This window comes from Amblyomma maculatum, chromosome 3 (assembly GCF_055883805.1).
Source record: "Amblyomma maculatum isolate TAMU_Amacu chromosome 3, ASM5588380v1, whole genome shotgun sequence".
In the NCBI taxonomy this organism is placed as follows: domain Eukaryota; kingdom Metazoa; phylum Arthropoda; class Arachnida; order Ixodida; family Ixodidae; genus Amblyomma; species Amblyomma maculatum.
This window is the reverse complement of record NC_139346.1, coordinates 130,224,596-130,240,476: the sequence shown is the minus strand read 5'-3', so window position 1 is coordinate 130,240,476 and position 15,881 is coordinate 130,224,596. Positions and strand designations below refer to the sequence as shown.

The 15,881-nt window shown below is 46.1% G+C and overlaps 1 protein-coding gene across 1 annotated transcript in view; it reads right to left on the bottom strand.

The window, feature by feature from the left end:
* Positions 1-832: 832 nt before the first annotated feature.
* Positions 833-15,881, bottom strand: part of LOC146196023 (uncharacterized) — a 29,760-nt gene continuing 14,711 nt past the window's right edge. The window contains exons 2-3 of the mRNA XM_084598022.1: positions 14,823-14,998; positions 833-4,049 (exon numbers count right to left, since the gene is read on the bottom strand). Coding sequence (XP_084454148.1) covers positions 2,004-4,049; positions 14,823-14,888 — 2,112 coding nt within the window. The 5' untranslated portion in view covers positions 14,889-14,998 and the 3' untranslated portion in view covers positions 833-2,003. The remainder of the gene's footprint in view (positions 4,050-14,822; positions 14,999-15,881) is intronic.

Below are 15,881 nucleotides of genomic sequence, written 5' to 3'. Positions count from 1 at the left end.
ACACACGAATAGTGAGTAAGGGCCGTAAGAGGCCAGGGCGGTCGTCGTATTCGCCATTCTTTCTTTCGTGTGGAAGTCGTGCTTTCTTCCACGACAAGCCATTTATGGATGCGTCCCTTCGGGTACATGCGCCTGTTCTAGTGCTATTAAATAAAATATGCGTTACCGTCGCAAACAGAATGAAAATAAATGAGTGTAAAATAAACATATTAGGTCAAACGCGGCCAATGAGCACTTATTAGTAGGTACTTAAACGCCTCAAACATTTTTTTTATCCATCACGTGGTCTTCATGGAAGTTTCACGCCATAGCCACCGCTAGGCTTTTAAAACAATTCCGAAACAGACGAGGGAAGAAATTCGGTTATATATGTTTCGTGGTCGCAGGCGAACACCCCTGGGTGACCAAGGTACAGTAGTGTCGTGCGCATCATTGTAAAGAACAAAACACGCAGCAAAATACTATAGGTGTATATGTTCATTTCAAAAAATTGATTTATTATATTTTCTTCTTCCAGCTGCCATAAAGTTGCCATTCACGTATTGTTTTATTCAGTCATGGCAAAGCAAACTGACTTGCACATTTAATTCTAGTAACAAATTTATTTTCCTTGCCCTCAATCGCCTGCGCGTTGTAAAGGGGAATGGGGTTACATAAATCGTAAGAAACAAAAAATGACAGTTTTAGAAATCAAACTCAACGTTGCACTAGAACACAATACAAACATTAGCAAAACTGTTGATACCATAAAGAAAGCAGTACAAAATTTTTCAGCAATAAACTACACAGTAGAAACATGAGCAAAACTTATCGTGATAAAAAAAAAGGGAAGGAAAAAAAGAATAAACGGGTTACTTGTGAAGAAAACTAAATCGAATCACGAAACAAAAATGCAGACAGTGACTGGCGAAAAAAATCGAAATCGGTTATTGACACAATAGCTGCGCGAAGGTGGTTCCGGTCATTTGATGCCGAGGTGTAGGCCTTCAGATCATGTAATAAGAAAGCATATGTGACGGCGCTTGTAGGCTTCTTGCACAGGTAATCCATGGGTGTATTCCAGGATATATCTGTCCTTATATATACGCACATTTTACTGACGGGGCACATGTGCTGGGGTAGTACGAATATGAGATTCATCCGCAACTGTGCAAAAAAGGATCCATTATTCTGGGTCCAGTTCGTGTGAATCTTCAAAAGCAAGGTGTTATTTGCGCATTGATAAATGTGTGAATCTGTGACGGCACTGGGGAAGTCATTAAAATAGAGATTAAATAATATAAGAGGCAAGATCATCACTGTGAAAATTTACAATCAGTGTGCCTGGTTGGTACAAGTGAAACATGTGCGTATAGCGCGTCATGAGTGCAGGAAAAATGCTGGCCACTTCGGTATCCCATGGAAGCACACCGGTTAGAATTAAGAGCTTTGAGAGAAGAAAACAAGAGCACGTACAAGAGTGAAATAACAAGTAGAACAACGCTCAATAAAAGGTAAAAATCATAAGGCTCTCGTTCGACCACATATGGAGCAAAGTTGAGGTTGTGGCAGTGGTAGAGCGTCAGTAGGTTTGTAGCATTCATGCAAAAGCAGATAGAACCGAGAAATATAATTAGGGGATGCAACGACTCCCACGAAACTACTACATGCTCAAAATATTACGAGGGCGGAGTAACGCTCCATAGACCATCCAGGAGCCAACACTATCATTACGCAACTTGAAATTATTGTGAATGAATAAGGCAAGATGGTATCTCCACGGCACTAGCTCGCGAAAAAGCACAACGAAAACATACAATAAAATGCAGTACTTAACTAGTTTGCCATGACGAGGTAGAATCAAATTAGCTTTTACTTGATTAGAAAGGTTCAAGAGCATATAAAATGCATTACTTTAGACTGACTAATAGCAATAACTCCACTCAAAACAATCGCGTATTTCTATCCATATTGAGTTCATGTATCGATAAAAAAAAGAAAACATCGAAGCATGCACACATAACCTAGGACAAAATGGCACACTTTTCATTCCGCAATGGGCAGGAGAAAGCATCTCCAAATGCCGGAAAGAGTCTCATGGAAGCATCGCACTCGTCGGCACCCGACGCCATGTCGCACATAACGTAGCATACGGTAGCGAAGAAAATCTGCGCGGGACTGTAATGTTTCGCATTCACAAGACGAACGTCCTCCTCGTCCCTCCGGAACTTTAGGTACGTTGAATACGCCAGTTCCAACGCCACATACTTCGGGAACACGTCCGTTGCATTCATCCCTGGGCATGAGTATGGCACCCAAATGAAAGAATGCGAGAAGTTCGTCCCAGATGGCGCGATAATGTCGTGCCCATCCAGAAGCACAGAAATACTGTTCAGTGCGCGAACTAGCTCAGCGGCATAGGCGAAGCCAATTCCACCGTAAATTATGGCGCTTGTCACGCTGGGATAGTAAAACGGAGACTTAAGCACTGCTAAAGACAAGGACACTGCACCAGAGATGACGTGATGCGAGGAAATAGCCGATCTATCCTCCCTAAAGATGGTGGCTTCAGTCGACCGCAAGTCCAGAAGCGCTCGCGATTGCTGGTATCCGTTTGCTCTGGACAGCCAGAGCTCGAAGAAGTTTGATATGGTCATGTTGCTCGTCTGGTTGCCGTAAAGACGCCGCAGCTGCTCCTCTCCAGCGTATGGATCGGCGGGCCAAATTACGGGTTGCATATCCTCGAGAAGGAGAGCCAGCTTGGCGCTCATGGCAGAGCTGACTTTGGAGACGGCGACGGTGTGGACGTTGATGATGGGAGCCATGACCGCGGCGCGTTCTGAGGCAGAAAGACTGGCTCGGTTTTCGCTAGCCAAAATGATGTTATAATTTAGTATTACTTGGATGGCGCAAATTATCTTCTGAAAGAAAGGACCGCGCTCTGGGTCTTTACGAATATTTTCGAAAAGTGCATTGCTTGTGATGGCGCCAATACTTTGCACGAACCACCAGTTGATGTGCAGATAAACGTCCTCTGCCGTGTAAGCTGTAAATAGCGTATTCATGGCGATGAGAAGGTCTCTGTCTTGGACGTAAACTGTATCCTCTTCGGTGATCGGTGGGTCAGTTATCCACAACGGTCGCAGAGCCTCAAGCCAATGTTCAACTGAGGTGTTGTTCACAAAATGCGGTAGTTGTTTAATCTTAATCCAAATGGGGCTGGGAAGCGTCTTTCTGACAGCTGAGCTGAGGTTCCCGAAGATGTACTTTTGCATAAATTTCGAACCTTGTATGAAATCCTGAAAGTGTTTTTCGATGCTACCCTTGTAGATGATGGACGTGATGGTATGTGCGTAGATTAAATACACTTCCTCGTACACCATAAGGGTATCTTGTAGTTTGTCCCAGAAGTAGGCCAAGACTGAATGGCTCAACGTGATGGTCCGGTTCGATGATTCGTCCTTAGGGAGTACTAGGTCCACATAGAACCATAGCGGTAGAGTCCACTTACTTGCAAGGTCCATCATCGCCCGAAGTGGCCTGGAATAATCACTCCTCTCAAAATCAGTAGATGGAAATCCGAAGCCACTATCGTGCATGAAGTTCAATAGGGTCTTTAATCCTTTTTTGTCATCCGGGGGGCGGTTCTTTAAACAGCGATCCATCAGGTGAACTGGTCGCTCTGTGATCGGTAGACTGAAAGGGCTAACGAACTTTTCAACGCTAACAATGTGGTCCATAATGGCATCCTCCGTCACACTTTGCGTGAAGCGCCTGCGCACGTTGTCGCGTTCATGGCGGGTCCGCCATGTTGAGCAGATGAATCGCCCAAAATGTTCGCAAGGACTCTCTTTGTTCGCTGACGTGCTTAGACCCATAATACCGGCGTGTCGAAGGCATCCGCGGCTGGTGCAGAACCGTTCGCTGATCCTGACATCGCCACCCTTGTGCATAGCCAGCAGGTACAATAGCAAAGCCGCGGACGCAAAGAGAAACACCAGGATAATGGTCGCTGTTCTCTTCTGATGACGTCTGGAGCCTGTATCGTGAACGTTAGGGGTGACCTGGAACTGAAAAAGAAAATGTAAACAGCTGAAATGAGGAATTAAAATTACGAGGCACTTAGCTATTATTATGCGGTTACACTGCACTAACATGTTGTCTTTGCTTTTATTAGCTTATATTATAGTCATTACCTTTTCTTCATTTTTGTTTGCAATATTTGCCGTGTATGTCCTTGCCAAAGGTTCCTAGCTAAGCATGACTGAGCAAACTGGTGAACAACTCTTCTGAGAGTAATTGTTGGTCTTTATTCATCATTTTCAACTTCACAGGCACTTCATTTAGGATGGAAAGGCTCTTAAGCGACCTTCGCTTCCTTAGAAGTGCAGAGAGTAGATTTTCCCGTCTCCTGTATGCCAAGTGCCGACGGCGGCCAGGGCCAGGTGGCTTTCTCGTGTGTTATTTAAAGGGCTTTTATTGCTAACGAATTTAAAGTAACTTATCTGGCCGTTTACATAACCTGAAATGTGTAACCTGGGTGCAGCTTGGACGAATCTGAAGTGGTCGCTGCCAGGCACGGCCTGACAGACACCAGCCGGGATCAGGAACCACCTCAACCCTTGTAATGTACCCTGGTTCCCACAATAAATGTTTTACCACCCCCATTACATGTGGGGTTCAATATTCCGACGCGACTAAGGTAAGGAGTGACGGTGTAGGGGAGGGTTCCGAATTAATTCAGACCAGAGAATCTTAAGTGTGCACTGATATCTTAATGTTCACAGGCACCCTTAGCTTCTCTTTTCCATCTAAACGTGGCCGCCGCTGCCGCTTTCACACGGTACTTCGGCTCACGTGCAGAACACTATGCCACTGAGCTACCGCAGCTTCAACCGTATGCAATCGCACGTTCGAAGTTCATTGACAAGCGGCGGCGGCACTTGAAATAGATCCGCAAAAAAACATGAAGATTTGCAAGCAGTGGGAGCTCTGTAAAGAAGCCTTTAAAATTAAAGCAACTGAAAGATCTGCTATTATAAGTCACGAAGAGAAACAAAATGAAGTGCAGTTAAGGACACTGCTTCATAAAATTGTAAAACAGGAGAGCCGAGCACCGGATGAATGGATGGCGGACATAAGGAAAACCAAAAAAAAGCTAGAACTAATTGAGGAACAACGTTACCGGGGAGCGCTGGTTAGGGCAAGGGCCGAAGACACGGCTGCAGGCTAAGCGGCAACGAAAAGAGCGCTCGGTTTAGAAAATGCCCGTGCCAAAAGGAATCACATCGAATAAATAGAATGGGGAGGGGCATTATCAACAGACATCAATCATATCAAAACAGCGTTTCTCGAACATTACCAGGCGCTCTTCGCATCGCACCCGGTAGATGTTATTACATTTAAGGATGAGTTTCTAGCTGAGCTATCGCGTCTCGACGCCGAAACAAAAGACAGATTAGAACTGGACATAACAGAAACGGAAGTGGAGCACGCAATTGATAAATTAAACCCCGGCAAATCCCCTGGACCGGACGGGTTCAGTGCGACTTTTTAATAAAGTACTTAAACACGAAATAGCCCTTGTTCTAACTGTAATATTTAACGAAGCCTTCAAAGAAAAGGCTCTTCCTCCCTCATATGGGTCGTCCCACACTGTTCTCATTCTGAAAAGAAATGAAATAAGTAAGTTAAGACTGGTTACTGCATACCGGCCAATAGCGCTCACAAACGTGGAGTACACAATTTTTATGAAGGTTCTAGGGCGAAGGTTGCAGACCGTGATTAGAGACATAGTTGGGCCTCATCAGACATGTGGGATCAAAGGGCGCTCCATTTTCACCAATATCCATATCCATAAGGCGCGCAGTGTATTAGAATATTGTGATGACAGTAATGGTTGGGTGGCCTTTCTCCAGATAGACTTAGCAAAGGCATTTCACTGTGTCGATCACGAACTGTTGCTTGCCATTTTAGACCACGTTAATGTCGGTTCTGTTGTCCGTGAGGGCGTGGCTTTGGCGTACCGGAGCTGCACGACGAGATTGATTGTTAATAAATGATTAGGGGACCCCATCAGTGTACAGCGTTCCGTACGCCAGGGCTGTCCCCTCAGCCCTCTTTTATTTTGTATCTATACAGGGACCCTTTGTTTGAAAATACTCAAGAATAATAACATTCAGGGATTCAATGTACAAGCAGCCGAAGTAAAGCTGTTAGCGTATACAGACGACATCGCTGTTTTTACTGATGATGAGGGGGGCATATGCCAAGCTGTGAAGTGTTTGCGCGAATTAAGTCGCGTCACCGGTAGTGGAGTTAACTGGTCGAAATGCCTCGGACTTTGGCATGGAAGGCGACCATCTGCGCCTGAACGGTTTGCCAGTGTGCCTTGGACGACGACACCAGATAGGTACTTGGGAGTTCCGCTTATGGCTTACCGTGACAGTGAACAGTATTGGAGAGAACAGGCTAAAGAGATAAAGGACAAGGCTTAAAAGTGGAGAGGGACCAACCTATCTATTTTTGCAAGGGCCACAGTTTGCAATTTGTTCTTTATCAGTAAGCTCTGGTATTTTATGCAGGTGTTGCACTGTTCTCGGTTAAATATTCAGAAACTGCACAAGAATTTTGCTGTATTTGGCTGGGCATCTGAATGGGAGCGCTGCAGCTGGACTAACTTGTTCAGACGAGTAAACGATGGTGGGCTAGGATTGGGCCACCTGTTTTTGTGACAGCTGGTCAGTCGTTTATTTTTTATTTTTTATTTTTTATTTTTTTTTTTTTTAGAGACACGACCGACTCGTTCTTACGCACCGTATGCCAAGTCGGACTGAGGCGGCTGCTACCGGGGTACGTTGTTTCAACGGAAGATTTTTCCGCAGGGATTAAGGGCTTTTATAGAGAAGTCGTAGCAAGTGTTCGGTTCCTTTCAGCTCGGCTTTCAAGTGATTATTTGTCTACAGTAAAACGAAAGAAATTGTATCGTGCATTGTGTGACATTATGTTCCCTGTGCCTTTGTACAGGGCTTTGTACGATAGAGGCCCAGGTGCAGAAGTTTTAAAAAGGGTAAAAAGAATGCAGATGACGCCAGGAGCAAAAGCCTTCTTTTTGAAATTGCACACCAGAACCTTGCCGGTTAAAACATTTTTGGTGAAAAAGGGATTAATTCATACCCTGGGGATCACACTGCTTAATATGGAGGAAGCCAGAAACCATAGACCATGTTTTTTTACACTGTTGGGAAGGAGTATATTTTTGGGATGTATTGCAAAGAACGCTAATGATAGATTTTCCGCTAGACCCGCATGGCATCCGGTACTTATGCGTTGAAGGTGAAGATGGGGTACCATTTGATTTAATTATACTCATGGGCGTCCACTGTATATGGCGCTCAAGAATGGCGGATTACCATTGCGATAAAGATGCACGGCCTGCCAGAATTTAGTTTCGGGAAAGAGTGGACATGTATTTGGCAACCCAGAAAGCTACAACAGAACCTCCCGAGTGGCTCTCAAGGCCAGAGCCTTTGTTGTGTATGTGTGAATGTTAGTGTGTCATATGTAAATAGCGTATGTAAATAGCATTTAAGTGATTTGTGTTGATTTTGTTCTTGTGTCAAGACCAGGCAATAAAAAATAAAAAACTATAAGCTTATGCGGTAGGCAGCACGTTTTGCAGCACTCATTGTAGACGGAGCATGCCACAATGAATTCGCTCTTCGTACGACCGTTGGCTCTGGTCATGTTTAAAGACCACCTCCGTCATGCTTGCTCGAATTCCGCGCAGTTCCTGCGATTTCTTTTCTTTTCTAATTTACCCACTTTTATCCTTTCCGGCGGCAAGACGCGGTGTGACCGCGGAGTCTGAATCGGCGGTGAAGATTGCGAATATTGGCCCACGTTCCCACTCTTTCCCATTTCTCACCCCATGAAAACTTTTATGGGGCGCCGCTGAGGCTGCCTTCGGCAACCCTATCCGGCTTGAGGAGTCGAGTTTATTTGTGGGTTGTAGACCACGCGAATTACGTGTGATATCTGCCTGGGCGGGAGCTCGGCCGCAAACATCGCTTGCGATTATGAGGTTCAAAGAGCACTGTCTTCCTGCCGCAAACGCCTCTTCCACCAGTCGGACAGAACGCGCTTCCTCAGTGCACGTGTCAGCCAGATGGCGTTTAATGACCAGGCCGCTCACACACTCGGAGGCTACAACGCCATCCACCGCCGATTGATTAATTTATTGATCTTTTTTTTGGATCGGAAAGGCGCGGTAACTGTCTCTCTTGTTTTCTGTGGATACATCAACCGCGCCGTAAGGGAAGGAAGGAAGGAAGGTGGGAGTGAAGGTGGAAAGAGAGAAAGGGAAGCCGTAGTGGAGGGCTACGGAGTAATTTCGACCACCTGGGGATCTTTAACGTGCGCTGACATCGCAAAGCACACGACGCCTCTTCGTTTCGCCTCCATCGAAACGCAGCCGCCGAGGTCGGGTTCGAACCCGGATACTCCGGCACAGTAGTCGGGCGCACCACCGCCGACACCTTCCCCAGAGAAGGAAAGAGAGGAGAGAAAAGGAGAGGGAGGGGGAGAGGAGCGCGGCGAGTGGCGGCGGGAGTCGAGAGAGAGAGAGACTCGAACGGACGCATCGGTGTGCTGAACCTCGTTCCAAGTGTTGGGCTGTTGACTTCAGAATTCTTGCGACACTCAAAAAATCTGCTGTACCTCATCAGTGAGTGTCCGCTAACACACACGCGGCGGAGAAGTACCGTATAAGAGCCGGGCTGACAACTGGTACGTGCAACACACAGAAAGCACAGCTGTCGTGATTTGCAACACGCCAAGATCACACTTTGACCGGCGGCTGCGTTTCGATGAAGGCGAAACGAAGTGGCGTCCGCGTGCTGTGCGATGTCAGCGCCCGTTAAAGATCCCCAGGTGGTCGAAATTACTCCGTAGCACTCCACTACGGCTCCCCTTTCCCTCTTTCCACTTTCACTCCTACCTTCATCCCTTCCCTTATGGCGCGGTTCAGGTGTCCACATAGCAAGTGTGACAGATACTGCGCCTTTCCCTTGCTGTGAACCAATTATTATTATTATTATTATTATTATTATTATTATTATTATTATTATTATTATTATTATTATTATTATTATTATTATTATTATTATTATTATTATTATTATTATTATTAAGATCACACTAATTCCGAAGCCATTCAAGCGTCTCAGCCACCTTCAGCCAATCTCCTTGACGTCTGGCATGACGAAAGTAATGCAGTACATCACTGTATTGTGGTGTATCTCAGTTTTCACGTAGAGCAAGCAGGCAGTCTTATTTTCCGACACCTTGTATGGGTAACGACACAGTATACACGCAACCATTGTGCTCCAAATAAAGTGGTCGACGCATCAAGGCTTATATAAGACCGCGTACTGACACTGATGCTTAATATTTTAGCGCTAATTAGTGTTACCTAAAGGGACCGCTTGATAACGTATCCAACGAGCTCATCCCAGCCGACCCTGCTCACCCCATCTACGGACCCCACTTGTATATCTATATCAGATCGCTTCTGCGAGATCGAACGGCCACATCTGAGCTCGCGGAGATCCGGTCAGCTCCGATACAGCTTTTGGGCAGAGATACCAATCAGAGCTCGTTTCCTTCACCGGTCCTCTTGAGTACTGTCACGCCCTAGTTGTCCTCGCATCTGAGCAGCCCGTCGAGCCAACACCACGGTCTTTACGCGCACAGCGCCACTTGCTTAGACAGGCAGAGTTAAAGTATTAAATAATTAAGTGAAGTATTTGCTCCCCCTTGTTTTTCCTTCATAAACACTTCCTGTCATTACTAGCAGCTTACGCGGCCAGTCCCACTGTGTAGTTCTAATATTCCAAGTCGAATAAAATGGCAAATGCAAGTATACCTTTACCCTGCCCACAAACCAAATAAAGCAATATAGCAAACGTTGAGAAGCGCTATCAAGCGTTTTTTGGGCCTGAAGGATACCGACGCCATCCAAAGCCTGACACAGCGACTCTCTACAGCTTCTAGCCACCCTACTACAGCCCCCTAACTTGTCATCTCCCGTATCAAGCTCACGCAAGTTGAACACAAAACAGTAAAATCGCTTACACGAACAGCGTATAAGACAGCGCTAGGCAACCGTATTCAGAAAAGAATGACTGCATGGTACAGGGAAAACCATGTGCGAACAAGTGTATTTAATTCGCTCTGCAGAACTCTGGCGCCTTCGCAACACCATGCAGGACCAGCTGGACTTGGCACTTTCGGTTGAAATTTATCACCTGATTCCCTTAACAGTTGTTATGCTCCAATCGGCGCTCTCCTGCGGACTGTTGTTTCAGGGCCCGTATACTTGAGAATATACACCCTACCACCCATGCGGTTCAACCAGTAGCCCACGTCGAAACGCTAGTTGCGGGCACTTGGAAACGGCGGATGTGATCTCCGAATCCTCAACACTGAACTCTTTGACTTGTCTTAAACACAGCGGGAACAATATACCATCGGCATCGCGATCGCAGCTTCTTTGTGCGCACAGCATGCAGCGGTATTCAAGGAAGGATTCATTGCTCTTGCTGTAGTGCTGGAGTTCCATATTCCAAATACTATTAGTATCATGGGGTTATTTTAATATATATATATATATATATATATATCCAAAAGGAAAGAAAGTGTGTTTGCCAGCCCTGGTATTCTGCCATCTGATATGTGAAGCCCCTGAACTGGAGGGGGGGGGGGGGGCGGAAATAAAGGGATAGTGAGGAAGCGGTAAACGAAATCAAGGAGATGAGCGATAGGGAGAAAAAACAATGTAAGTAAGCCAATTGTCAGAGAACCGAGAAATCACGGTTATGACAGGCTTGCGAAGCGCCTTGCTTTTTCATGACGATCGTGCATTTAAATACCCTGTGCTGCACTCCCACTCACAAAAATTTCGCACTCTCGTCACTTCGCCAGACAGCATTATATGTAATTAAGGCTCGAATTACGGGCCATGCAACCATCCATTGAAACGAAAGCATAAACGCGACAGCCCGATAGCTCTCTATATCACCTCAGACAGTACATATATGACGACCCAGATGAAGCAGCCCATTGTAGTGCAAGCCTCCCTGAGCCACTTTTCAACATGGACGTCTTACGACTCTAAAACATTAACCACTGCGCACTGCTCCCCCTGCAAAAAGGCCTGTCGAGGCAAAACGCCTCAGAGTGTGGAATAGTAGAGACTGTTATTTCCTCAACTTTTACATATGGCCCGTGACTCATCGTATACCCAGTCGTCTTCGTTTGCCTGTTCTACTTACGGAGAACAGCTTATCTTTTATCACCTCCTCTGAGGCTCACCAACCGAATGGTACACGCCCAAACCTAACCCCATGCCCGATTTTTGCGAGGCTCGTCTGTCCCACAGCTCTCGAGAAAAAACAGCTTATCTCGAGAGCAGGATTGGTCGCCAACGACACTGCGATCCTAAATAACTTCACTTGCGACTTTGAAGACGTTTATCTGTGTTTTTCAATTAAAGTTGCTTCTGTCTCCAGCACCAATCAAGCCCCACATCTCACCCGAAATGCCCTGCCGCCGACAAGAACGAACAAAATAAATATACAATTGAAACTAGTGGAGGTGGCGCGGAAATAAGCAGCCGTGACGTAGGCGCTACATCCCCATTGATTGCTGTCACGTGCCCAGTCAAGGAACGCTTAAAAAACGAGTAACTGAAAATTTGTCTTCAGGAAATGACCGGCGCCGTGTGTGCCTCTCGGTACACGCCTCAACTGCGCCGTTAGGAAGGAAGCAAGGTGGATGTGAAGAAAAAAAAAAAAAGGGGGGGGGGGGGGGAGAGCTAGGTGGCTGTAGCGAGGGATACGTAGATTGAAATCACATAGCACTCGGGCACCTTTTGTGTTTCACCCCCATGGGAACGCGGCCGGGTTCGTACTCGGGTACGACGGCCATCCCGAACACCCGAGAGCCTATAATCCCTGCCGGCGGGTGTCCTACTCTACAAGTGTGGCACCTGTAATAAAACGTATCTGTAACGTATCTATATTCCGTATGCTCTCAACGACCAGAAGAGGCTGCTCTACCGATTCCTTATTACGGCTTTATGGAGCACTTTGTGAAGGTCTTCTGCGTTATAGCCTCCCTGTTCTTCAAGGCCTCTCGCAGTCAAGCATTAAACTACTTGAAGCCATGCAGGCCAAAGCTTTGAAAGTGTGCCTTGGTCTTCCAAAAAACACTTCCACAGTGGGCACTCTGGCGGAGAGCAGACGTCTATCTGTAACCGTGCTGATACCGCAGGAGCTGCTTCGCGCCCAGCTGCGCTTTGCACGTGAACCTACCCACCCGTTTTCAGAGCAAAGCATGACATCACTCTCCAATCTACTGCCTGCGCAATATCAACGTGCAGTACTGTCATCTTTCCCACCATGGAGGTTTGCTTCATGGCAAATTTCGACAACTATACCTGGCATCAAAAGAAAAGCCCACACCCCAGGACCCGCACTTAAATACTTCACCCTTGAGCACATCTGTGCACGCTACAGTCATCATTGCCACATCTATACTGATGGCTCTGTCACAGCTATTTCTTCATCCATCGGCGTGTGGATACCATCAATGCACACCACAATCTCGGCAACACTCAGTCATCGCACTTCAGCTGTGACTACTGAGTTAACAGCTCTGAGAGAAGCAATTATATATATTCTACAACAACGCCCTGCAGCATGGGTTATCTTCAGCGATTGTCGCGCTGCACTACAATTGCTTAAATCATCAAGAATTCAGGAAGAGCTCGTCATTGACATAAATAAGCTACACACAGAGGCCTATGACCTGAGTCTCAGCATTGTGCTACAGTGGTTACCTGCTCACTGCGGCATCGCGGGCAACGACCTCGCAGACGCCGCTGCAAAAGAACTAAAAGATTCCACAAGGACAATTTCAATACCATTCTCACGAAGAGATGCAGCAAGACTTGTAGCAACTGAATCGTGGCGATTGCAACGCTCTCTGTGGTGTGACCCGAGCCATCAATATCGACCTCTACACCGAATAGATCCCACTTGCGTCTTTCGAATTCCTCACAATTTGAACAGGTGGCATCGAAACTGTCTACACAGAATCCGCTTAAATGTGTCATACACAAACTACTTCCTACATAAAATAGGCATAGCGAGCAGGCCTCTGTGCTCTACATGTGATGTGTGTGAAAATTTTGAACATTTGGTAACCTCCTGTCAACGGTTTACTGCACATCGCAGGACACTGCGCGATAATTTAAGCTTACCTAAAGAAACAACCTTGCGCCTTGAACATGTCCTGGGTCCTTGGTGCGACGGATCGTCTGCTGCGAGGGCTACCAAGGCCTTACTAACTTTTCTGAAGGACACAGGGTTGATTAATACCCTTTAAAACTCATCTGTGTGTGATTATGTGCGTGTGAAAGTTAACTTTTCTTAAGGACACAGGGTTGATCAATACCCTTTAAAACTCATCTGTGTGTGCTTATGTGCGTGTGAAAGTGTGCGACACCGATTCTCTTTTTTTTCTCATTTATTTCCCCTTCCCCTCCCACAATCTGTCACCCTCATCCCTCAACCCTCATCAGGAGTAGCATGCTAGGCTTACCACTAGGCAGACATCTCCTGTTGCCATTAAAATATATATCTATCTATCTATCTGTAATAAAACAACAAACCGCGCTCATCTTATCTCCTCTTTTGATTTTCTCTGTTGCAATCTGACACCTCATCCGTGCCTGCCCTTTTCGTTGGCGATCCCTCTCACGTTCTTTTGGCTGTCGTCACACCCTCACTTCTTTCTCTTTTTCTCTAAGCTGTAACTAAACCACCAATCCAACTGCGCCAATCTTTAGTCGCAGGGCTGAAGGCCAGCCGGACTCCTGGCCTCACGCTGGTGGACAGGGCCAGGTTCGCAGATAGTGTTACTGGGGCGCTGCATATAAAGGTGGCGGCGAAGGAATAGAGGCCGATGGCGACCCTCGTTCACCTTGCACCTGTCGACAGATGCCATTATTTTAGAAATAATGCCCTACAAGAACCACAAACGACAACCTGCACTTTGTTGTCCGTTAGCTTCGCTTTGCCGTTGGTGACGTCGTCTAAGCAAGCTTCGTTGCAACCGGACGTGCTTGAGCACGACCGGACTGGAGGCAGTGGTACGCATAAAGTGCGTCGGTTATTTAGCCCAGCCATGGCTTGAATTACGCTTACGTGTTATCGGAGAAATTATTTTCGATGGCTGCGAATTTCTGAAGTTCAAAATATGCAGTAATGCCAAAAATAGGTCTTAAATGACATTTATTAGCGATATAATGGGAACTGAGTATTGGGAAGAAACTATTACTGTGACCGTAAAGATTATTTCTCTGCATATCAATTGAGGGCATGTTTCGACTCTGCAGTGTTGGCTCACTTCCAAGAAAAGTTATCGCGCACTAGGTATTGCGTTCTACGGACCACTTCGTGGTTTCTGCTCAAGTGATGACCGTGGCAGATGAAAAGGTCATCGTGGTAAATGGGCAGAAATCGAACACGATCGAACGTCACCGACGAACTGTGCGCTATGCTTTTTGCTGTTATGTGTAGCGGGAAACTAGCGCGATCCATAACCAGACGCACAGCGCTCTCGTGCTATCTTCTTACGGTGTGACGCAGGCCCGCACATACAGCGTTCGCATTCGATTCCGATCGTATCGCTTCTCAAGACAGCTCTCGTGTACGGTACACGTCTTCCGAAAATGCTCAATGAATTATGACTTTCTTTTTGCATTGAAAGCGACTTACCATCTCTTGCAGCTTCTCCGCGGCTTCTTGTGCAGTTAAGCGCCGCCCGGATAGTCCGAATTTCATTAAATGCGAATGTCGCGAATGTCGCGAACTCCTGCGTCCGGCTGTCGAAGGCTGAGTCGGGCTGGTAGTCGTAGCCGGCTCCGCCGTGCTTGTTCGATCGTCGACGACCCCTGCGCCCACGAGAACAAGTTGTGAGTCCCGTCCCTGCTCATCAGCAGGGACTGGTCCCCCGAGAGTCCTAGTTCGCTATGTCAGGCATGCAAATCTATTGTTTTCAGGCCAAGATAAAACGAGTATACAAGATGCACGAGAGGTGTCTAAGAATATCAGCTTTAGGCCCGATAATAAACTCGATTCTTTCCATTACTCAAGAAGATTCCTCAATAAAAGTAAATTCATTTCGATGTAAACTCAGTGAGGGTTGTGTGCATTAACAGGGAGGAGAAAGAAAGCACAATGCGATAAGAAGCATGTAAAGAGTTTTATTGCATCTGTGGTGGGAGTGATTTACGGGATTCCACTGACGTGTGGTAAAGTATATATAGGTCAGACTGGAAGACGCATCAATGATAGAATAAGGGAACATGAGAAGTCCATAGAAAATGGGAAGGGGTCAAATTTACCCCTGCACTGTCAGAAGTGCAAGCGTGAGCCGTTGTTTAGCACGCTTAATATTTTAGGGAAGAGTCGGTATAAGATGGCGCGCGAAATATTAGAGGCGTTCTGGATACAGAAAAAAGAAGACAGATGTATTAGTGAAGCCTCGCTGAATTTACGTAGAAAAGAATTTACTTTTATTGGGGAATCTTCTTGAGTAATGCAAAGACGCACGAGACTTTCTCATTAGGACAGTATGCGTAAGGAATATACATTTCATTTGAATATGTATTCCAAATATTTATCAAGCCTTTCATGATTCGACGTCCAATAGCAAGATTTCGCCCTTATATGTGCAGATTCCAAATATACAGCTAATATTTTGCTTCCCAATAATCTCATCCAACAGAGAAATAGAAAGTTGATCTTGAATGTTATAAGCATAAACATTTTTAA